This window comes from Carassius auratus, chromosome 9, assembly GCF_003368295.1.
Source record: "Carassius auratus strain Wakin chromosome 9, ASM336829v1, whole genome shotgun sequence".
NCBI lineage: Eukaryota > Metazoa > Chordata > Actinopteri > Cypriniformes > Cyprinidae > Carassius > Carassius auratus.
The window spans coordinates 18083982-18108275 of NC_039251.1; the positions used below are offsets into that span (position 1 = coordinate 18083982).

Here is a 24294-nt window from a genome sequence, read left to right on the forward strand (position 1 = left end):
CATATTTTATTAACATAAGCTAATATTAACTTCAGCACTTATTAAAACATTTTAAAATCAAAGTTATATCTGTTAACATTTGTTAATGGACTTTGAACAAACATACAAACAATAAGCAACTGCATTGTTATTGACATTTACAAACAAACACAGTAGTGGCCAAAATTAAAAGAACACAGTATTTTCACCAGCTAAAAAAAAAGGGGGTTTCAAGTTTCAGTTTACATTTCAAACATTAATTTTGCCATTAATAATAATAATGCTCCAGTGAGATTTTGGTTGAGTCTGAAACAGCCAGTGCTTCACACAGAGATCTGATCTCTTCATGAAGAAACAACGAACTCAGAAAATAAATCCAGAAGAACTGTGGCAATGATTTTTTTTTTTAAATAGATCAGTTAACTTCTATATATTAAATCAACATTTGGTGTGACCATCCTTAGTGTTAAAGCAGCTTTTGTCCTAGGTGCAAATGTGCACAGTTTTTCAGGTAGGTTTCTTGAAGCTTTTTGGAGACGTTGGCACAGTTTTTCTGGATTTAGTCTGTCTGAGTTTGTTCTGTTTCTTCACGAAGAGATCAGATCTCAGTGTGGCTGCTTTCAGACTTCTTCTTTCAGACTAATCTCACTGGATTATTAGAATTAATGGCAAAATTAATGTTTGAAAATGTAAACTTACATTTCCTACTGACACACTACAGCAAAAGAAGGAAACTGACTTATTTAACCCATTTTTAGCTGCTATTCTAATCATTTTGGACACCACTGTATATTCAAAAAATGAATATTAAGAACAATGAACATTTAAGGGCTTATGCCCTTAAAGACCCGGGCTTAAGACCCGGGGCCCACTAGGGAACCACAGATCCTTAATCATTAAAAGGCTAAACCTGATAGAAATGCATAGACGTAACAAGCAGAATTACTTACTCTGAATAACTGTACATGCACTGTTAAAATCTCTTTGATTCAGAATCATTGTCTTTTTTTCATTGCAGGCAAAAACTTTGCATTCATTAATGCTGCCTTTTTTGGTTAGTATAAGTATCATGTTATGTTTCATTTGAGTTCTAAATTTTGAAGAATGCAAACAACTTTTTTTTAAGACAAAGTATACTTGTGTTTCTATAATTTCAAGCACTTTTACATCCCAGGGGTTAAGATCTATTAAAAAAAGTTGGTTACAATAAAACACGTCAATGCATTAAATTAACTTTGTTTTATGAGTGTTAATTTTTCAAATGTTCACAGTCCTATGTACTTACAATTGTGATTATTAATAGCTTTATCATTGCACCCTTGGTAAAGAAATAAAAACATTAAAAAAAAAATGACACAGTTGTGGGTTTGGGTGTATTAAAGAAGTGGGTTTGGTGCTCTAAACATTGATCAAGACAAGGCATCAGTGTGATTGTCAAAGAGCTGAGAGGAGTTGACAGCGATGTACTGCAGCTGAAAACCTCCACCCGTCACCGAGGAATCAGAAAGGAACTTCAGAGTCATGACATTTCCTGTGCAAGAGATAATGTAGAATCATAGAGAGATATCTAATGAAATCTATTTAAGAGATACATTCCAATTGACATATTGTCCAAGAGAAAAACTAAACTTTTTAAGTTTAAATTAATGCAACAACTTACCTGTACTTATGAAGTCCTCTGGAAGTTCATCCCCACAGTATCTATCCAGAGCAGGCAGATGTTATTATTTTGAAGAAAATTGAAACAGTGTCAGAACTCTAAACTCTCAGCAGCAATTAAAAAATGGAACATAATGTTCAATGGTGAAAAAAAAACAAATTGTCTGTTATTTACCTTCCAACAAAGCCTAAAACATCATCATAGCTGTCATAGATCTCCAGGGAATCACTGAGGCAATCTGTGTCTTCCTCAATGTCAAAGTCTAGGAAGTGCAGGCGGATTCGTTGGCCGTAACGCACACGAATGTGCCAGTAGCAAATCTGCTTATCCTGGTAGTCTTCTGGATATCCAGGAGAACTGAAAACCTTCTCCTGATCTGTGTGAACGCCTCCACACTCCTTTGCTGGAAAGACAAAGATGTACAAATTAATGCATGCATAAAAGTCAATAAACACAAGCTGCCAGTCCTACTACACCAAAAAGTTTCTTTAGTTTGAATCATGTTTCATTTCTTCATCTCTCCATGTGGAAATAAGTATCAGAAGTATGAAAGGAGTCGAAGGAATATGAGCACTATGCTTATGCAGTCAATGACAAATCCAAACTCTGTGGTTTGAGTGGGTGCTCAGTGACACACACATCTGGTGCCCAGCCCTTAATGAGGTAGTTACTGGATACTATATAGAAAACTAAATTTACACTATAGTCTTTTTATTATTATTATTATTAAATATGACCCACCCTCTTTGCACTGTATTGCACTGAACATCTGTCTTTTGCAATATCAGAATTAAACTTTGAGGCAAATTTTCCATGTGTGTTTATCTATTAAAGTGCCTCTTTTCTGAATTTTTGAAAAGTACCTTTGATGCAGTGTGTAACAGCTGAATGAAAACATCTTGCAAAGTTTTACATCTGAAAGTGCACTGTGTATAAATCTATTGTTTCCTAAAAGTAAAAGTCGACTCTGAATCATTGAAACAAGTCGTTTTTAGAAAGAATCCCAAGCTGTTTCATGTTGACATCAACATGAAATATTAGCATATTTCCCGCCCAGTTGTTGGTGTTTCCACATTAGTCTGAATGAAAATGCAAATTCATTCTTTGCCACTAGGTGCCGCTTTTGGAGCAGCAAAAATAGCGGTTTCCCCGCTGTACACAAAGCAGCAATGTGTTCACAAACGCTGCTTTATCTAGGCTGCGTTCACAGTGATGCATTGAACACCCTGTTCTGATGACACAAGAGCTGCAACTATGGCAGCTGAGTAGTCCATTCCTTGTGTTCTTTTAAGAATTTTTTGGAGGCTGATGAAATCGGTATAAATACATGTTAAATACAGCAAAACATGCTCAACGTTACAGTCACTTCCCTTGCTGTCCAGAATAAAAGAGAACATCCCAATCTTTTGAAGGGATTTGTGGAAACTGTGGTTCCTTATTATTGTGATTCAACATTTGCCTAGCATTTCAGGATGAAAAGACAAACATTTCAGGTGAAGGATAATCCACCTCAGAGACTGTGTTATGATCTACATGACCTTATTATTTTTATTGTGAGTATTGTGAGGAAACGATATGTACCAGAAGACATTGCAATTAATAAATGATATTTAGACAGATTTAAAAGAAGTTCCAGATCTATACTTGTGCTCTTATTATTTTGGTTATTTTGCCTTTAATGTAAATAAACGTGTAAACCATATACTTGCTCTTGTGAATTTATTTTAATGTTAATTACACTGTGCGAGTTGTATCTTTAATACCACGTGGTTTATGCATGTTGCTGTTGATTGGGCTGACATTTTTGACACACCCACCAAACAAGAGAAAACATAAACCCCATTGCACATGGTCTTCTCTTGTTTGGTGGGTGTGTCAAAAATGTCAGTCCAATCAACAGCAACATGCATAAAAACTTTCCAGAAAACATGTCTTTTAAACTGGAAACTGGTTTGAGCTTGAACTAGCCCAGGCATTACGGCCATGATGTAATGAAAACGAGACCAATTGGACAATAACCACAGATTACCGTCAATCAAAGTAGGGGTTTGGAAAAATTAATCGTTAAACAAATCTTTTGGGAGTTATTGAGCAAATAAGGTCAAAATAATATATATATTTTTTTGACCTTGCATGCATGTCAACCTGTTGTTGGGGACTCACAAAACCAAAATATGAGCCTTTCATTACCCATAATACGGACACTTTAATACATATCTATTGAAAGTACGACACAAAAACCACATCAAACATTTCTCACAGGACATCTCAACCTGAAAGTCTGAGTTCACTATTTTTTGAGAACACTATTGAGTCAGGTGGTCCATATGTTCTTTCACTAGCTCATTACAAATCAGGGGAAAAACATCAGCTGGGTCTCTGGTAATGCATTACCACATCTTGTAAAACTTTCATGGGTCTTCATTTAGATTATTCATGGTCTGAAACATTTTTCATTATAGACTACCATATTCATACAAGAGAAAAGAGACAGAGAACACAAACATTTAAAATTCATTATAGACTACCATATTCATACAAGAGAAAAGAGACAGAGAACACAAACATTTAAAATTCATTATAGACTACCATATTCATACAAGAGAAAAGAGACAGAGAACACAAACATTTTCCAAGAAATGTATAAGGTAGGATATTTGTTCTCTTTCTGTTTGTTTTGACTGCTCCACATCTAAGACATTTTTCCTACAATTAACTTATAAAAATAACAATAACTTATTAACAATATGAATATTGTCCTGTGCTGTGGTCCACTGTCCTCTATTTCTATCTGTCACTGTGTGTAATTAAACATACAACACTTTTTTTTCTCCAACATTTAGTCATGGTTGTCTTTGTCCAGACGACACGTTATCCAACCCTTACAGTTTTGAGACCAATGAGTGCCTGAATTATGTTTTTAATTGTTTAATTGCTAAATTGTTTTTAACCTATAAAGATTTAAAATTCAACAAGACTGCCAAACGGCCATTGCTCAGACTCACCCCCGGGGTTATAGCAGTAGACATCCCACTTCTCACTTTTGTTGAGCCGATATCCATAATCAATTATTCCAACCTTTCCGAAACCACAGTTGGCACCAGCTTTCACAATCGGATAGCCCACACGTCCTTTGTCGAACCATCCAGCTGCACACACATGGAACCCTTTGGGAGAATGACACATGTTGTAATACTGTGCAATCTCCGTTGTTATGAAGCAACATTTGACATAAATATTATTTGATCTAAAATGCAATTAATTACAAATTATTAAACACTGTTAACACTGTTTTAACTTAATAACCCAAACATTTCTTTTTTCACTGCTCATTTTATATATATATATATATTTTAAAGGGGTAATGAATAAAGGGCTCTTGTCCTCTGAGGAGCCATGGGCACCATTTGAAGGATGCAAACAGAGATGATAAAAAGAAAGCCAAGCAGACCTCCAACATAGAGTGTCACAAGCCTGAAGTAACCACAGAGCTCATGACTGGAACAAATGTACTCTTACTACAAGCAAACAGGTGTTCCTGCTCAGGCAACACATGACAATGACATTTACAGTTCAACCATAACACTGGGGATGGTTTATAACACAGTTTATACGATATGTGCAAATATTTAATATATCTGCGAGAATGCTGATTATAATTCTGCTTGCTAATTATTTATTGTTATAATAAAGGCAATTTAGAATGATCCAAGTTGACTTGTTTGACTTTCGGCACTTATGCTGTAGGCCAGAGCCATTATTATTTCTTTTGGCATCTGATCTAAGTGAGATTTGTAAGTGTGATACAAACCAATTTGGCGAGCAGCCTCCAGCTGATCATATGTCGCAAGAGTACCACCCTCAAATTTGCACACAGCCATGGCTTCCTTGTACGTCAGCTGATATCTTCCTTTGCGAGATTCACGGTGGTAAACTCCGGCTGCTTGCTCTGTAAGGAGAGAGAGCATGTATCTCATTTGGCAACACTATCAGCTTTGAGGACTCGTGTGGAGTTATCTGGGTCTGTTCAGTGTCTCAGAACAACGATTCTACTTGTCTACTCAAATTACATCAGACCTGGGACACAGGAAATTTATTTCAGTTTTACACAATGTTTTACTGTGGCAGGACATCCTGAATACATATGGGAAAAATACAAAGTGCATCCAGTTGTTGTTGTTAAGATCACTGGCGTGTTTTGATCTCTATCAAAGAACATCTTGCTGCTTTGCAGTTGTTTTTAAGCATGCATTCTTAACCTTGAAGAAGTTGGATCCTGTCTCAAATGAGTTATAAGCCAATGTTTTTACTGTATTGACTTCGAACATCAGAAGACTGCAACCATTAGTGAGCTCCAAACGTGTCTCTGAGAAAGGCTCTAAATGGGAGACTCATTTGAAGCATGAATGTAGCTAAACACCAGCTTATTTAAGTGTTTTCAGATGTGTAGTGGTGGTCAAGCCGCTTTGCAACTTTAAGCAAATAAATAAAGTTGCTTACAGTATGGGAAATAAACAGTGACTTTCAGTGGGGTTTCAATATGCTTTGCTATGAGGGCCTAAATTAAAGGATAATTTTCAACAATTTTTTTAAGATAAACTACATTTGTTGTGTATACATTTCTAATAAAGTTAAATTAATTTAAATTTTAAAATAGCCTGCTTGTTTTGCTTTGTTGCCATACACTGACTGGTGAACATGTATTTCAACATACTCTTTCCAACTAGCATACATTCTATCATTACTGAAATGTTTGAAGACTTTGCTGAAAACTAAATATGCTTAGACATATTGTTCAGACTTTGTTTGTGGTGTTCAACCCACATGATCTTGCCCAATAATTTACACACACTGATTCATTTATTTAAAAGTTTTAAACCAAACCACAGTAGGCTACAACTAAAAGTTTGGTAAACAGTGTTTTTTTACAGTGGAAACTGATTAAACTTTTATATATCTAATGCACTAAGAACAAGCCAAATCTACAGAGAAATGTCCGTGGGTTTTCGTGGGTGCCGTGGGGTAAGCTGCAGTACACCGTGACAGAATGAAGTCATTTCCCTGTGTTTACAAGGTCCCTTCAGACTGGCTGCACTGAGCCATAAATATACCTCTCTTGTCTGTGCATGGGGCCAAAGCAAAATGCACACAACAACACACATATTCAATCATATCAATATATTCAACATGTAAGTTCTGTTGAACTGTAAATTAACTACTGTGTTTTTTACATACATTATATGAGGGGAAAATCCAAAAGAAACAACAAAAACACAAATTAGTCCATTTAAAATGTTCTAGTCATGAAATGGTTATTTGTCACTTAAGTAGTTTGGATAAACACATCAGTAAGATCAAATGGAATAATTACCCAGCCAGATAGAGTTGTGCAGTATTCCATTCTTGTAACCCCAAGCTTCAGCCTCCTTCAGCACACATATAACGGCGAGTACGACAGTTAACACGCGCATTTCTCTCATTCCGCAGTGGATCATGCAGATGTTAGCGCGCAGCTGTCACGCAATGAACTGGGCACATCCTGCACGAGCCAAGTTTAAATGGGTTTCCTGCCGACTACAGTACGCGTGGTCTGACGTGTGATTTCAGTAAATGATGACGATTGTGCAAAGGGCTGGATCGGGAAGACCTGCTAGAGTAATCATACAAGTTTGGAACGACGTAAGTGTGAGTAAATGATGACAGAGAGTTCCTTTTGGATGAATTATCCCTTTAAATTTACACACTGAGTTATTTTCCTACTGAATAGGCTACTTAATTAAAAACGTGTGACACGAACGTGAAGTAGCATGTGGTGATGAATTACTATTCTTGCCTATTTTTAATTGAAACATTGGCACTTCTCAAATATCTTTATTAAAGTTAAAACAAGTTAACTTTAATAAAACAAGAAAACAGATTTTTTTTATTTATCAAGAAATACTTACTGTAAGCCTATTCATTATTATTTTTTTAATTTTGAAACTGTCTTGCAACAGACAGTCAAGAATAATTGCTAGCAGATTTCACCAAAATAACATCCAATCTTTCTTAAATTTAAGAGGTGTTGAGTCACCCACTCTGTTAAGCAGGACTGCCTACTGCATGTATTTAAATGTTTATTTCCATCCCTCCCTCTCATGATTTCATGATTAACCTGAGCAATGTCCAGCTCACTCTGTGGTTTTGTACAGTCAGTTTCTAGTCTGTGAGTCTATGATGTGCCTACACATCCTGAAAGACTGAGGACACATCATGAAAGCGGCCAAACAAAAGTTAATCCAGGAACTTAGGACATTTGTCTGTTGGAGTAAATATCCATCATGTATGCTATACTTTATAGAAACTAGTGAAGAGATTATTAGATCACTCTATTAGATCATTTCATCGTAGGGTCATTTTTATTCGGTGTCATTTCAGCTTGCTAACTTTTCAGCTTGTAACTTTCCATAGAAATGTTTAAGTTTTCATGATGTAATCATTTTATCTGAAGAAGGGCTTGTTGCACTAGACGTGCAAGGACCAAATGTCCACCCTGTTACAGGTCATTCTCATTTCACTTAACAAGTGTTTTGAATGCACATTTAATGTAATATTTACATTTTCCCTCTCTTTACTCTGCAAATGTATTTTATCAAAGTGTACATAATAGGGCATTATCTTGAAAAAACAGTTGTTGTATTTTTCAGACAGCACAATTTCAACAAATTTCTTTTAGAATAAAAATAAATTTAAATGGAATTTTGGAACCATTTTAACTTATTTCATTTTACCACAAGTAACCACAAATACATACATAGCATTTGTTGAATGGGTTAGTAGTATCACAAAAACACTGAGGTAACAGGGTAGACATCACATCACTAAACAACATTATATTTCAACAAGTTGCCTGATACAAGAAGCATATTGTCACAATTTACAATCACTTACAATTTATAATACATTAATTTGTACTTGCATTTTTGCAGAACCTGATTTTACCAAGTGAGACAACATCTTTGTTGTCCCCGGAACAACATTGTGATTAACCAATCAGATTTGAAGAACCAGTTTATAGATTTTGTGAAGTTTACGCTTAAAATCACTGTTTGGTGCTTGTACATCAGTGTCATTCATCTATCATTTCCTCTGATTTTAAGGATCACTCATGGTTAAGGTTAGGCTTAGGTGTAGGGAAATGGTCAAGAATATATTTTTGGAGTAAAATGTTGTTCCAGGGTCAACAAAATATGTTGACCTAGGAACACATCTAACTCAGCAAAATCAGGACGTGCTACATTTTTCTGGTGGAATTTTTTTTTTAATAACTTTACCCTAACACTAGACCTAAACCTATCCCTCACACAAAACTACAGTTGTTTTAAGTTTTAACATTTAATTCTGTATGACTTACGAATATAAGCTGTTTTCTAACCAAATAAATGTCCCTACAAGATACAAGTTTACTGTTATTACTATACCTGTGGAGATATTTGGACCCCATAATGCAGAAAATACCAGTACCACACACACACACACACACACAGCATGTAGACACGAACACACACCACAGAGGCACACAAACATTGTAATGATAATTTATTACAGTTCCTACCTAATCAACAAAGCTGAGTTCTAAAAATTTCTTTTTCTCTTCCTCCCTCTATGTCCTTTCTCCATCTCCCCTTCTTTTTACTGAGGTATATCTGCCTTCTTTCAGGGTGTGCATCACAACAAGCTCTGTAGTGTTGCTGCTTTTCTTCTGCAGACAACAGTCCCATTTAATGACAATTACATGCATCCTACCATATTTAAAAAAATCTTTATTTTAAATTTATAATAAATTAATTATAAGTACCAATACATGCTTTAAACACAAAACAGTAACAGTGTGGGCAATAAGGAGGGACATTTTAAGTTAAAGTCAGCTATTGCTGCTTATGTGATAAACAACACGCTAGTGCGTGATCACAGAGGAAGATTTTTAACCTGGTTAATATTGTCAAAATTACAAAAAAGTATTAGTTTTGATTAGAAATAATCATAACAGAGTGGACATGTTATGCTTTACCACATCAGTGAATCATTATAAAACACTGAAAAAAAAGGGTGAGTTAAAGATGGTTAATTACTCTGATTCTTGTAGATAGTCTACCACCAAAAAGTATTATTCCTGAGAATCATGTTGTTAGAGAAACATTCAAGGGCCAAGTTCAGAGGGACTTTTCATCAGAATATTTTAAATAAGAATATACAACAATATTGAAAAAAATTGGAATTGGTTAGATTTGTATTACTTATATTTGTGGCTGGAGTTATGCAAGCTTCCTTGGGGACATGGCATTTTAGCCTACTTGACCTAAAAATAATAGTAATTAATTTGAATTAATACATTTTTAAGCATATATTTATTGTGTCTGGTTGTAGAGGGACAGTAACTTTGTAAGATTAGAATCCAGAAACAAGTATATCAACCCATTTTTACACAAAATATAACACATTATATCATGGGGACTCAAATGGCACAGAATACTATGAATGTATTCTTAGTACCCCATAAACAGAATGTGAATCCCTACTAAATTACTTTCGGATTAACAGTTTACAGGGCTGGGTTTTAGTACGTGCATGTAGTGAGGTAGCAACTCTTCAATAAAAGTGAATAGGATGTAGATTAGTAGGTAGCTGCACAGTTTCACAGAACAAACAAATCAACTATGACTTTAATATTACCATCTGCTTGTGTGTGAACAGCACAGCTGACACACTACTGCACAAACAAACTTATGTGGAGAGCTGGTCTCAGTCTCCAGGTCAGATTTAGCCATTGTGCCTTTGACTTGCTCTGGAGGAGAGAAGCAGAATTTCATACAGTGACATGTAATTCCATGACCTAACATCCTGCTTGAGTCTACACCATACTGAGCTGGTATAAACCACAAAGACACACCAACCAATATATCAAACCCAGATTCTCCCTCCTCACACACTCCAATTATATGAGTCACTTGGTCACTTGGGACACTCTCTTCTTCCTCTGCCGAGTTAAAGGAATAGTTCACCCAAAATGAAAAACCTTTCATAACGTTCTTAACAAACATATTCAGAAAATATGTAATACAATAAATGTATCATATTGACAACTCCCAGGGTGTTTTATGTTATTTTTGTATTTTGTGTTTATTTGTTTGAATGAACCCTTCCACAAACTGCTAATTCCGTATAGACACCGGATGTCCGTGAACATGCACCGTGAACCTTCATCCAGTAGACGGCGCTATAGGACAGACTGATGTCAAATCTAGTCTTTGGTCAGTCTTTTTCATTTTTGAAATCCAGAATAAACTGTCTAAATTGAAATCTGGATAATTTTTTCGATAGTAGTGCCTGTGTACTCCATAGTGTTACATAGAAAATAATGTATACAGGACATACATTACATGGTATTATATCTTCTTGACTGGGTTCTGCATATGGTGATGAAAAAATACTGGCATAAATCGGGTGAAATTTGGTCCTGTGAATGAGTAATGCTACAGACAAAGATCAGACGCTTAAGCATAAAGACAAAAAAAACCCACATTATTGTTTATGAATAAACACTGTGCCACCCATGTAAAAAACACACAGGTAGCCTACAATATTGTAGGCCCCATTTTGCAAAAACATTTGCATCACAAATGATTCATCAGCAGTGCTGTACATGTGCTGCAGCCATTGTTATTGTCTCCGTGGTTCGCAGAAATGCACAAGTGTGAAGGTTACCATGGGCACTATGCATCACAGTCACATTTCATAATAAACATAAAGAAGCGTACTGGGTTAGTCAGGCCTCTATATGCTCAAAAACAGAGCGATTCTACATTCCATCACTGAACACAAACAGTCAGTCAGTCAGTCAGAGACAGACTCATTAGGTGAGTAAGACCAGATAAATGAAGCAGGATAGAGTGAGTCTGGGTAACAGTGCTGCAGGACATACCTTGCATTCCAGTAAGGCTCAGGATTCACAGTTATCACGTCTCTCCGCAAATGAAGCACACTGCTCCTAAAAAAGACTCATTTGGCACATTTAGATTGCTAGAAAACTTCATGATGTATAGGCCTAATGCTTCTGTTTAAATAAAATAGACTACTGTCCAAAAGTTTGGGGTAAGAAATGAAAGACCGTAAAGGTATGACGTTGCAAAATATTTCTATTTTAAATAAATGTTGGTCTTTTGAATGTTCTCATGATTAAAAAAAAAAACAGTACATATTTTGCTTTAATGGAAGATCTTCTGACTGCCTGTAAAAAATGTTGTCAAATTTACTTATGTGATTAGTGACCTAAAAATAGTTAAGAATCTTTATTTTGCTTAATAATTTTTGCAAAAAAAAAAAAAAAAAAAAAAACTCCTAGGACCATGTGTTTATTTGAAGGAAATGAGAAAGAATCTAGGTGAAGAAGAGAGAGATTTCATGAGAGGGCAGAAGATCAGGTCTTCACAGTCACATCTGTTGCTATTCAGCTCCTAATGGCTCAACTCAGACATTACAGCTATCACACAAACCTACTTTCCCTTCCTGCTTTCAGAGACGCTGTACATGACTTCACTTCTGTCTGAATGCTCTGGCTGTTGATACTGGCTCACGGCTCTGGAGGCAAACGGCATTTTAGTGTATCGAACTCTGGGAACATGATTTATGAGCAAACCACAGGGTTGACATCCTGACAGGGAAGAGCCACTGGAGCTCCTTATTTGTATTTCTACATGCATCCCCTTAAGTCTCATCTCAGAATGTCAGCCATGGGTGTGTTGTGTGGCCAAGAGAGCATAGAAATGGTGGCAGTGAAACCACATGGCGGTTACATTTGATTTGATGAAGATTTCAATTTACCATGCGAACTTCTACAGCAAATATAACTTGTGCATGCTTTGAAAAACTGACTCTTTGCATGCCTTTGATAGGATCGATAGCAGACCACCTACCAGACCTGGTAAAATACTCTGTAATAGGTCTTAGGGACATAGTCTCATGTGATTTCACAGTAAAGCAGCACAGAAAATGGTTTTTCAGCTGGGCCCTTCAGAAGGTATGTGCACTTTCCCCATCGCGAACACAGCTGCTCCTTGTAACTGAACCTGAGGCCTTTGACACGTCACCAGACACACACACATACACAATGGCTGATTTATACTCTCAATCTTTCTCGCTGCAGGTAAAAAACCCTTCTGCACCACACCTTTTAACCATAAAACAAGCTGCCTTCACAGGAGTCACAGGAGAATATGACAAATAAACGGTACTAAGCTAACTTTAGCCCATTAAGCCCCTTGCCCACTCCAGATGCACGGCCCTCTCAGATCAAGGGCTTGTGTCACCTAGTTTGCAGTATTAAGTCAGATTTTCCTGTCTGCTTCCAGAAGAGTGGATGTGTCGTCCCCTGCTGTGCTGACATGTTTTGTTAGCATCAAACAAAAAGACCTTAAGATTGTAAGTATGTTGGAAAGTACTAGTTTTTATGTACTTGAGCTTCAGTCTTCATCGGTCTATCCAACTATACATGACTAAAAGTGTGCATACAATACATGTTGCATGTCTTCTGTCTGCATATTAAGCAGAAATGCAGATTGCATTATCTAGATTATGTGTGCCTTGTTATACTATTGACTGTATTTAGATTCTGCTGTTGTCTTCTAGTCTTTCTGACCTGGTTATATGTCTCACTGTTGTTTCCTGAAAAAACTGTTTTGTTTTTATCCATTTACTAAAATGAAATATAGTTGACTGGATCAATTCCTTTGTATGACAAATTATTACTTTAGTCACACTGATATCAAATTGTGCATGTAAATGTGCTTTGTGACTGTAGTTTGAGAAGAAATTAATAAAATGGATTTTTGCCTTCCACTGCTCTGCTTCTGTGTGCACTTGCTAATGAAATGGTTTTCTGTAGATCTAACTAATCTTGAATCAAATTAGTTTCTAAGTGACTAAACTTCAGTATTGTTACTGAACTAAACTGATTCAACATTGAACTGACTCAAACTGACAAATAGAACTAAATAACACTATTATCTTTTGTAGAGCTTCTTTTTCATAAATAGTTTGATAATTGATGAACTGAACTGAATCAACACTGAACTGACTGGAGCTGAACAATGACATTATTTTCGTTTGAGAACTGTTTTACAGCGGAATATGAATTTGTCTCATATCTGACATAGTTTGCATAATTGATTGTTATTTTGTACAGTCTTAACTGTATAAAGCACTACACAAACAAAGGTGACTTAAGATGAATGGACCCTAATAATGTACCTGTTGTTCTTTTACAGCTTTTTAAAATGTATTTAATTTTGAATTTTATTTCAGATTTCACAAGTTGTACATTTTCAAACTAATCTCACCAACAATGATCAAAATGCACCTTTTCGCAACATCAGCATGCTTTCAACTGCGTTAGTACAGAACACTAAATCACAAGGTATCCTTTTCACAACACAAAATAGGGGTATCATCTGAAGGAGAGGATGAAGTGGATGCTGCCCTGACAATATCCTTCCTTATTTATATTTATTATTTAATTAATATATTGTGTGGTTATTAAACAAGTTATCAGTATTTAACCACTTAGATGTTTTGATGCAAGAGTGGAATGTGTAACAGTAAGCCTTTAAAGGCCTAAGTCTATTTCCTTCCCAGGTCACAGGGCCAGGATGACCTCCCATTTATGTGAGACACGAGAGATTGGACAACATACTGTGATATTAATGTATCTGCTTGATATTAAGAAATCCTGTCTTAGCCTATATTTCTACTCTCCAAGATGAGACTCGATAAGTGCGTGTGTAACAAACCATACTGATAAAATTCTGATAAGCTCTCTGCGTGTATATTTATTAGTATCTGTCTGTACAGGACAGTCCCAGGACAAACGTTCAACTGCCGATGTCCAGCGTATCAGATATACATCTTTGGAGAGACTCGTTGCCAAAATAGTCATCAGTAGATATGCCTCAAGCTTGCATATGTGGAAACTGTCTAAGTTTATCTAGGTTTTGGAACCAATCAGATTTTTGCTGACCTGCGCATCGGCACAATTAGTCTCCTGTCAGGAGTATAATTGTTGGTGATATTGAGTTGTACGCAGAGCGGCCTACGAACTCCGTCGAGAGTACTGAAGCTGACTTCTGCGTCGAGAGTACTGAAGCTGACTTCTGCTGATGAAACTGCAAACTATGTTCTTCAGTAAATTTTTCTTTCATTGAATGCATTTCTGACTCCTGGTCTTCATTCATCATATCTGGTCCTTGGGTTTTAACTGTACATTCCCCTACACATCTGTTTAAACATTTCATTCACAACAAGTGCCATTCATAATGATATTACGATCAAACTTTTCATTTTCCTCTCCGTCTATGATGTAATCCAGCAGATCGTAATGGTTAATCAGTGAATTAATTATTTGGTATCTATACATTTCTAAAGATAAAGATTCTGTAGACCTGCATGGTTGACAATTTCCAAAATAGATAACCAAGTAAAATAAATTGTTACAGTAAGCTATTTAAATCAGATAATAACCTCAACTTTCAAAGTGTGTGTGTGTGTGAAAGAGAAAGAGATTTGCAATTTGTGATAAATACATTAAGGTACAATTGAAAGTGTCAGAATGACCAGACAAATCGGAATAAGAGATACATGTATGCCATGTGGGACTATAAACTATGGTAGACAACGTCAAAGTAATGTAAGTCACCCAAGTACAGTACAGACTCGGTCACATGGTAAAATGACACCATTTACTGTATCGACAGCAAAAACTGTACTACACAAAACCTCATGGCCATGTCCTGTCTCCATCACACCTTTTGTTGACAAACTGGACATATAGTATTACAAACTTAACAGATTTCACATTAATTACACAAGTTAGGTAATGTAAGTGTATTGTCGAATTGTGAAAGTCTGGCCTGTATTACTGTAACCTCGGCAGCATGGCTGAAATTAAACAATGTATCTTGCATTGTTTGGTGTTGAATGAACTGATTTTTAAAAGTACTAAATTGAAAGGTCATACAGTTGTGTTTCAGCGAGTAAACCAAATGTTCTCATCATTTATTCCAAAGATCTTGTGTTTTGAAACAATGATTATATGGACTGAAATTATAACCAGTGAAAGACCTGGTGTGTATTCAGTTTGGATTTTTGCAGTAAGAGCAGTATGAAGAACATACACCTTATATGAAAACATACGCCTTATATGAAAACAATGCACCAAAACACATCGTAGTAAAAGCAAGTAGACACAAACATGACTTCCACATGACTAAGTATTGATATGGGGTCAGTCTCAGTTCTTGCTGGCAGCTGGTGTCTAGTGTCTAATTTTGATTTAGTCCAGGTCCTGATGGGATGGGTGTGGAACTTCTAAATGTAATTCTTCCAAAAACAAATGAGACACTCTTGAATTATCAGCAGGCAGTGTTATTGCATCACACTGTACAGTTGCAAACTAGTATAAAAATGTGTAACCTCTGGCAAAAAAACTAAAGACTAGCATTGTAGAGTGGCATTTCTTTCTTTACTTTATAAATCTCAGCCTAACATACAACTTGCAAAACAAGTTAAGAAATGCATTGCTCTGGTTAGGTTAGTACCAATCACTCCATTAAAGAGTTGATGTATAATTTAGCATTTCTTTGTGTTCTATGCACACTTTATGGCATCTGACTATTGTACATGTGGTTAATAAAATGATGTAAAATGTGTAACGGCTGGGAAAGGAACACTGTTAAAAATATACACTTCATGTCTCTTTGCCTATAAAACAATGCACAGCAAATCCATCATAATGTGCAGGAGGTATGGTTAGGAATTATATTCAAGCAAGCGGTCCATTGCAGGTCAATGTCTATCACTCATGGAGAATTCTGGAACAGGCAGAGAAGCCCTGCCTCTCCAACTAGACAAGCCATGTGTCCAGCTGCTGCTCATCCAACTGAAACCGCACAAAGATCACTTCCAATCCTCAGGAACCACACGCCTCAAAAAATGTTTGCATTGCAAAAGACGGTAACATTTGCTCTGTCTCTGTCCTCCACTGTAGTGCAGAGGTGTGCTGGACAGGTCCCGCCATGTCCCCCAGTCCAAATGCAGGTCGATCAGTGGACTCCTCCGTTGCATGACTTGATAATATGCATATGGAAATCCGTCTCCATTGGGTGAGAGGGGATGGACTGCTTATAAACAGGGTTAGATGCCTGGGAAGAAGACAAGGAGAGGAGGAGGAATAAACTGGTCAGATGGGTTGATTGAAATGCACATGGTTAGAAGGGCAGAGCGAACGGAGTCTTTGAAACACAGTCTTGGAATGATCATGATGTCTGGAATGATCATGACTGATGTTTTCCAAAAGGCCTCATGGTTTCAATCAAAGTCTGGTTGTTTTTGTCCTTGTGATTGCATAGAGTTGCCAGTTCAGGCTATTTGCATTATAAATAACTTACAAACAATGGTATATGAATGCATAAGACTGCACCTACACTAGCATTCAAAAAGAAATCAATGCAGTTTTTATTTGTCTCAAATAAGATTTCTAAATCAATTTAGAATTTAATTGTTTTCCCCCAAAGTAATGCTGTTCTCTTGAATGTTTATTCAAAATATCTGCAAAAATGTTTCCAAAATATAATGAATAAAAATAATCAGCACAACTGTTTTCAATATTGATAAGAAACGTTTTCCTTATCTTTACTCCTGAGCAATGACGCACTGAACTGATAAGCAAAGATATTTATGTATCCTTCTTTAAAATGTCTATTAGAAGAGTTGAGCATTTACTTTGAATTTACTTGAATTTATATTCAAAGAATACTGAATATGTACTGAATATAATTCTGAAGGACCATGTGACACTGAAGATTGTAATAATGCCTGCTGAAAATGCAGCTTTGCATCACAGGAATAAAATACTGTCAAATGGAAAACGGTTAATATTGTAATCCAATTTCACAATAGTACGGTTTCATTGTATTTTCGATAAAAGAAATGCAGCTTTGGTTAAAAAAAAGGGGGGACTTCTTTCAAAGATGTAAAAAAAAAAAAAAAACCTTGATTAATGGAACTCAGTCAAAAGTATTGTGACATGAAAAGTATTCCAACATTTCACACAGTCACAAGTATGTGATTTCTATCATTGGGATCATATGCAGTGCAGTAGATGGATTAAATCTCACCATCTCATATCTCGCTCGTGAACGTGCACTCTGGAAGCGTGCAAACTCGCGGCGGTCGTGGACGGTGATGACCAGTTTCCAGAGAGCTAGCAGCACGATGCCCATCAACAAGATGCTGCCAACAACTGCCAAGAGCACAGTCATGGCATTTGGGGCAACAGCACATTCTGGAAAAACACAAAATACATAAATGCATGGCCATAATGTAAGACATTGACGTACTTTCCCATTCGAAACAAAGACTGTGCTGAACATGATTCTGAAATGCCGTTCTTATTGGGCCAGTTGTGAAGTGCTAAACACTGACCTGGCTCTTTAAGGGCAGTGAGGACCGACTGGCCACTGGCATGTTCAGAGTAGGTGAACTTCATCACACAGTCCTTCTCTGTCTTATACACGCATTGAACAGCGTTGGAATCTTCCTTTTCTGAAACAGATAGAGAGAAGTTGAGGAAAAGAGGAGTTTAGTTGAATAAAACAGCTGTGCAAACTGTGTCTAAGGCAATAAAATGAGAAAGAAGTGTCAAGCCAACAGCATAAACACTGAAACACTGAAATTATTGTTGGACCAGACCCTGCATTCCTCAACAAGGACCCAGATTGATCAAGAGTGTTTAAATGTTATCATAATTAAAATCCCCAATAGTCTAGGAAGTCTCTCCCTTCCTAACATTCATTTAACTACGGAGCCTCTTTTCTCAGATTGAGCTAGATGTTTCCGGTATGCACATGTGGAGTCCATTAAGGAAGTCAGCTGACTGAAACGGCAGAGAAATGTTGTTAAACATCATCCTTGATGCCTTCTTTTACAATTAAGAGTGACGTGGAAAGGCCTTAAAGAGTTCACAGGCAACCTGAATGTTTCACTAATGCATTTCAGCGAATAAGACCAGCTTCATATTGCCCAACAATAAACATTCATTCATGCATTCCTAGACAAATGTTAAAGAATTCCTCCAGCTATAAAACCTGTTATAAATACCCCGGAGAAGGTCTCATAAACTTGATTCATAGCTTACGGACTCTAATAAAACCTTCATGATTATAAATTAATCAAATAAAAAATTATATACAAAAATATAATAAAAAGAGATCTATATACACAACAAAATGTTATTTTTCTAAATTGCTATTCTAAATGAATTTGAGCATTTTACATGTCAGTGGTTTGTATTAATAGCACGGTTTTAGTGGAAGAGCAGTAAACACATGCTTTCACAGTGGGACACAGAACAGCTAGTGCTGCGGAGACGTCCAGACTCACATTCTCTAGATAATAACATAAACAGAGCAGGACATGAGACGCCACAAACTGTGCTTCACCCTGCTGCGGGTAACACAGTCATGACCTGGAAGCACAAACGGTGGCGCTCGACCAACAGTGTGTCCTGATGATCTCTGAACTGAGCTCCCGATCACTGCTGGGTTCAACTTTTCTCTTTGACTTAAGGAAGATGCCTGTTAAGCAACCATTATTGTGTTGTCTTTTTGAGTTTTCTCATATGAGTTAATTTAAGTACCATGTTTACTGAATAGTTAACTGATAGCAGAGCATAAACATACAAACAAACATATGTCCAAATATTGTTCTTTGGCTCAAACAAACCACATATGCATTTGGATGAGAGGTAGAAGTGTGTTTGTGCAGGGTGGAGAGAAGAAGTGATCATCATTCAGTGTGTCAAGTGTGCACTCACTGAGTGTTTCCACCGTGATGATCTCATCCTTGCACATGCGCTGGCAGGTCTGGTTATCGGCCAGTCTCCCCGTGTTGAAGAGACGGCACTCAATGCATTCCCTGAAGAGAAACATATAGAAAAGTCAAACTGTAACTATCACAAGACTGACAAGTTTGAATCTTAACAAGAGTCATAGACAAATGAAAGCGATCTCAGACTCTGCCAATCAGCTCTGAGGAGTCTAATGGAGACCACATGTTGGTGTATGTAGTGTAAATAAGAGCTCTGCTGACATCATCTTGTGGGATGCTACTTTGTGCCACAGAAATATTTTTGATTTGTTCCTCAACAACAAAAACAGACACACAGCTTTATTGCCAAGTGTGTTCAGACACAAACACACACACACACACACACACACACACACACACACACACTGAATTTGTCTTGGTGTTAGGGGCTTCTGGTACAGAAAAAACAAACAAAGTGCAGACATACAGTACATAAAATGAGAGAACAGACAATATAACAATTAAAAAAAAAAACAGAAAAAGGAAAAATGTCCATAGACAGAACTGTAAATGTGCTTATGTGCTATTTACAGATGTGCGGTACTGAGGTGTGTTATGTGTTGTTCAAGTGCGATATGGTCTGGGGGGAAAACTGCTCTTGTGTCTGGCTGTTTTGGTGCACAGTGCTCTGTAGAGCCGGCCAGAGGGCAACAGTTCAAAAATAGAGTGGGATGGGTATGAAGGGTCAAGAGTGATCTTCTTAGACCCTTTCCTCACTCTGGAGATGTAAAGTTCACCAATAATCTTCTCAGCAGTCCTGACTGTCCATTGTATTCTTCTGATGTCTGTTTTGGTAGATGAACCAAACCAAACAGGTGATGACCGGGTTTCAGCAGCTCCTGTGTCAGGTTGAACTTCCTCAGCTGTAGGAGGATATCCAGCCTCTGCTGGGTCTTTTTTACAATATAGATAATGTGATTATGAGAGATGGTGTTGCCCGGGAACCTGAATGAACCTGAACATCTCCACAGTTTTAAGAGTGTTTAGCTCCAGGTGGTCAAGACTGCACCAGACATCCAGCTGCTCAAGCTCCTGTCTGTAAGCAGACTCGTCTCTGTCCTTGATGAGGCCGATGACTGTCGTCCACAAACGTCAGGAACTCGACAGAGAGGTCCTTTGAAGTGCAGTCATTTGTATACAGGAAGCATTTTATCAGCATGATGTTTGTTGTTTATGTGAGTGCACACAAATAAACAACAACTTTACAGATCCGAAAGATGTACTACTCTTATCAGTATGACCAAAAACTGAGCATTTTAAGAGCAAGTGAGTGCACCGGAGCTCATCTTTCCTGCAGAGAGCGCTACGGTTCAGCTTCACAAATGGTTAGTCAACAGTAAGGGGGCAGCCCAACATATTTTATGAAAACGAAGTGCCAATTTAAAGTAAAATAAGGTTAAAATGCTGCAAATGAGTATGAAACTGTATGCTATTGGACAGTACAATTCCCATATGCAAACATATTTTCAATAAAGTATACACTTTTACAGACAGACCTCACATTAGAAATCGAGTTAGCTTTAGTTTAGTTAGTTTCAGCATCTTCGGTCTCATACCTCTTTGTTCCACAAGCATCTGGACAGGTGGGACATTTTTCGCACGTGTCCCCAAATGCCCCTGGCTCAGTGCACTGGCACCGCCCACACACACAGCTGCCCCGCCCGCTACAGATCTTGCCGTCGTCCGACACACAGGAAGCCGTCTCTGTAGAGCAATTACAGTTGTCTCCAATATAACCAGCGTGGCATTTACACTCACCGCAGTGGCATTCTCCATGGCCTGGAAAACAGGGAGAGAGAGAGAGATCTGGAATAAACCTTACATAGCTTCTAACACTGTAACCTCTTATTATGTAAAATGGCTGGTATGTGCAACAATTGCACTAACAAATGTGGTTAACATATGAACACAAAGACCTCTTAGAAAAAACATAATACTGTAATGCACACAGTGAAAGTGAGAGCTTGCATATAACCAACATTTACTGACATGAATTGAAACAAAGGCGTTACACATTTCTCTGTCATAACACAAAGATGGCCGCTGTCTCCTTCTCCCACATTCCCTGAAGTCTCTCGGTCCATGGCTGTGCACATTCCACTGAACTGATTACATGCAGATCTACTCATTCCAACACCAAGGATTCTTGGCTTGTGACTCCATCACTGAGTGTGAGCAGAACTCTTTTTGTCTTTTGCAACAAATGTGCCAATGTGTTAAAATCACTGCATGAATGACCCAAGTGAAAGTTAATGTTCTGATGCAGTACTGTACGAGCGAAATGTAAAGGGTCTTAAAGTAAAAATGATAAATAAGACACACTTTCATGGCAAAACAGCGGTGAACAGATTCAAATCAGCTGCAGCCTCACACCAGTGATTGCACAAGAACTAGAAAATGTTGGAAAAATTGAGCACACATGCTCCAAAGAGGCAGTTTTGTGCTTGTGTAGTCCAGAGAGGTCATATTAGCTTGTAGGAAAGAAGAGGAGTTTTGCTTTAAATGTGATTGCTCACCCATAAATAAATATTCTGTCATTTAGTTAACATCTAGTCCTTGCATTACTGTTTTGTTCTTTATGTAGAAAGTAGAAATTTTAGAAGACCTTTTTTTTTTAACGTTTTAGAATTGTAGTAAGACCTTCATGCAGCTCTTTATCCGTTTCATAGTGACCCGAGGTTTCAATCCAACACATAAAAAAATTAGTGAATTCTACTCACATGACGTTTACCAATATTTAAACATGACACTTTTGTTTTCTGAGGAAAAAGTAACATAATGGATGCTTGGAATAATATGGGGTGAGTAAAGTTAGTGGTCAGTAAGATTTTTATTATTCCAAATAAAGGCTGTTCTTTTAACATTACTAATAAAAGAATCCACCAATATAATAAAAAGAGGTTTGTATGTAATGTTGCTGTTTGAGCATAAACAATATCTGCAAAGTTACAAAGCTGAAACCTCAATGCAAATGGAGATATCGTCTTTTACATTTCTGGCAGTTTGATGCCTACAAAAATGGCTTGTAGGGACTACAACAAGTTACTTCCCAGGTTCGTGACATCACAAACCCAAATAAACCCTTACCTTGGGAAAAGGCAGCAAAGGGGGTGATGCCATGCGCTGCTGCATTAAAGAAGAAAAAGAGAAAACTAGAGGTGTGTGTAAAAATCTGTTCATATATGAATCACGATTCGGTCTTCTAACAATTTACGGATTCACAAGTTTCGAAATCAATGTTCTAAAGCAGTGGTTCTTAATACTGTTCACACGTCCCCCTGCTATGCATCTCTCTCTATCTCTCTCTTCCTTATTCAGCTCAGCTTCTGTAAAGAACTGTTATAATTATACACTTATTTTCGCATAGCTATGAGAATCGTTAAACATGAATGCGCGTGCACTTGCCATTCTGTATTAAAGCTTTAATCAGGATAAAACCATATTTTAAAAGCTAACATAAGCAGTAGCTTATATACAGCGATAAGCAGTATTAATGACGCAGGTGTTTACAATACAACCAGAGCACATGATGCTGAGATGAGGGGCGGGATATTTAGATGGTTTAGCCAATCAGTTAGCTAACCAATCAGAGCCCATCACCTATTTCCGAGGGAGGGACTTCAGAAAAAAAGGGAAATGATCAACGTGTTAATAGGAGAAGGGACAGAGCGGTGTGGAATAAAAGGTATATTTTGTGAATTTTTTTTTTTTTTTTTTTTAACTAAGCATTAACATAACCCCCCACAAATACAATCAAGCCTAGAAAAAAAACACTGAACCAACCCTTTAAGCAGTTTTCAACATTGAAAATAAGAAATATTAAAAACATCAAATAAGCACATTAGAATAATTCTGAAGGATCATGTGACACTTAAGAATTAAATAATGCGTGCTGAAAATTCAGTATTGCCATTACAGCAATAAATTATATTTATAACATATTCAACCTGAAAACGTTTCACAGTGTTACTCTTTTACAAACTTACTGACCTCAAACTTCTGAACAGTAGTTAAAATGAGAAAAGTTTTGAAAAAAGTATCCCTTGAAAGATATTGCACATTCTCCAACCTACTGAGGGAGATGCTGTTTGATGCAATCTAATCTAATCTTGGGAGAAAGGGAAGTTACATGACTCTAAAGGATGATCAGATATGACGCTGAGAGAGACACGTACAGTGAGGGATGATGTGTTTAAATGTACATACACAAACACACACACACACACACACACAAAGTGGTACTAAAACGGTCCAGTGAGGCCATGCTGGTCAGCTCCCACACAATAAAGATTTCATTGTGGTGCCACAGCAGAACTAATACAGTCCAGGAATGTGTAAGCACTGAATTCTTCTCTGACAGACAACCAAATTCTCCTAAAAGATATAAAATGCACCTTATAAAAGTAAGCGGCTCCCCATTTATAATTAAGAGGGGGGAAAAAACATGTTCATTAAAATGCTTTTATTTATTTTTTTAAGACCTTTAATAAAGTAAGACTGCAAGTCTGTTAGGGTTATGAGAGGAAAATAAGGATGAAAAAAGTCCTCTGAGAGTTATATTTAAATGTACCCCTCCTTAGGGCACTAAACATGGCGTCCACTTCCTTCACTGAACACCTTTACTGAACGATTGAACTTCTGAACGGATCTGGTATGAACAAGGACACGTTGTGGCGCGTTTCGCACACCTGTTTTCTTAA

At 37.1% G+C, this 24294-nt stretch overlaps 2 protein-coding genes across 2 annotated transcripts in view; both read right to left on the reverse strand.

The window, feature by feature from the left end:
* Window positions 1-1027: 1027 nt before the first annotated feature.
* On the reverse strand, window positions 1028-7225 carry LOC113108579 (tumor necrosis factor-inducible gene 6 protein-like). Its single transcript, XM_026271780.1, has 6 exons — window positions 7011-7225; window positions 5451-5588; window positions 4645-4806; window positions 1814-2042; window positions 1640-1680; window positions 1028-1510 (listed from the first exon to the last, which is right to left on the reverse strand). Exons 1-6 carry the CDS (start codon window positions 7132-7134, stop codon window positions 1389-1391), a joined length of 816 nt encoding a protein of 271 aa, XP_026127565.1. The 5' UTR covers window positions 7135-7225; the 3' UTR covers window positions 1028-1388.
* A 9042-nt stretch (window positions 7226-16267) lies between these two features.
* Window positions 16268-24294, reverse strand: part of LOC113108580 (integrin beta-5-like) — a 28805-nt gene continuing 20778 nt past the window's right edge. Inside the window, exons 11-15 of the mRNA XM_026271781.1 lie at window positions 21151-21373; window positions 19542-19642; window positions 18152-18271; window positions 17845-18011; window positions 16268-16869 (exon numbers count right to left, since the gene is read on the reverse strand). Of these exons, the coding sequence (XP_026127566.1) occupies window positions 16771-16869; window positions 17845-18011; window positions 18152-18271; window positions 19542-19642; window positions 21151-21373 (710 nt within the window). The 3' untranslated portion in view covers window positions 16268-16770. The remainder of the gene's footprint in view (window positions 16870-17844; window positions 18012-18151; window positions 18272-19541; window positions 19643-21150; window positions 21374-24294) is intronic.

Bases quoted from the DNA above. Each gene is read 5' to 3' on its own strand.
- LOC113108579 (XM_026271780.1), bottom strand. From the start codon at position 7,134: ATGATCCACTGCGGAATGAGAGAAATGCGCGTGTTAACTGTCGTACTC. The intron at 2,043-4,644 runs GTGAGTCTGAGC...TTGTCTTTCCAG, and splicing joins CTACTGCTATAACCCCGGGG to CAAAGGAGTGTGGAGGCGTT. The intron at 1,511-1,639 runs GTAAGTTGTTGC...TCTCTTGCACAG, and splicing joins AGAGGACTTCATAAGTACAG to GAAATGTCATGACTCTGAAG.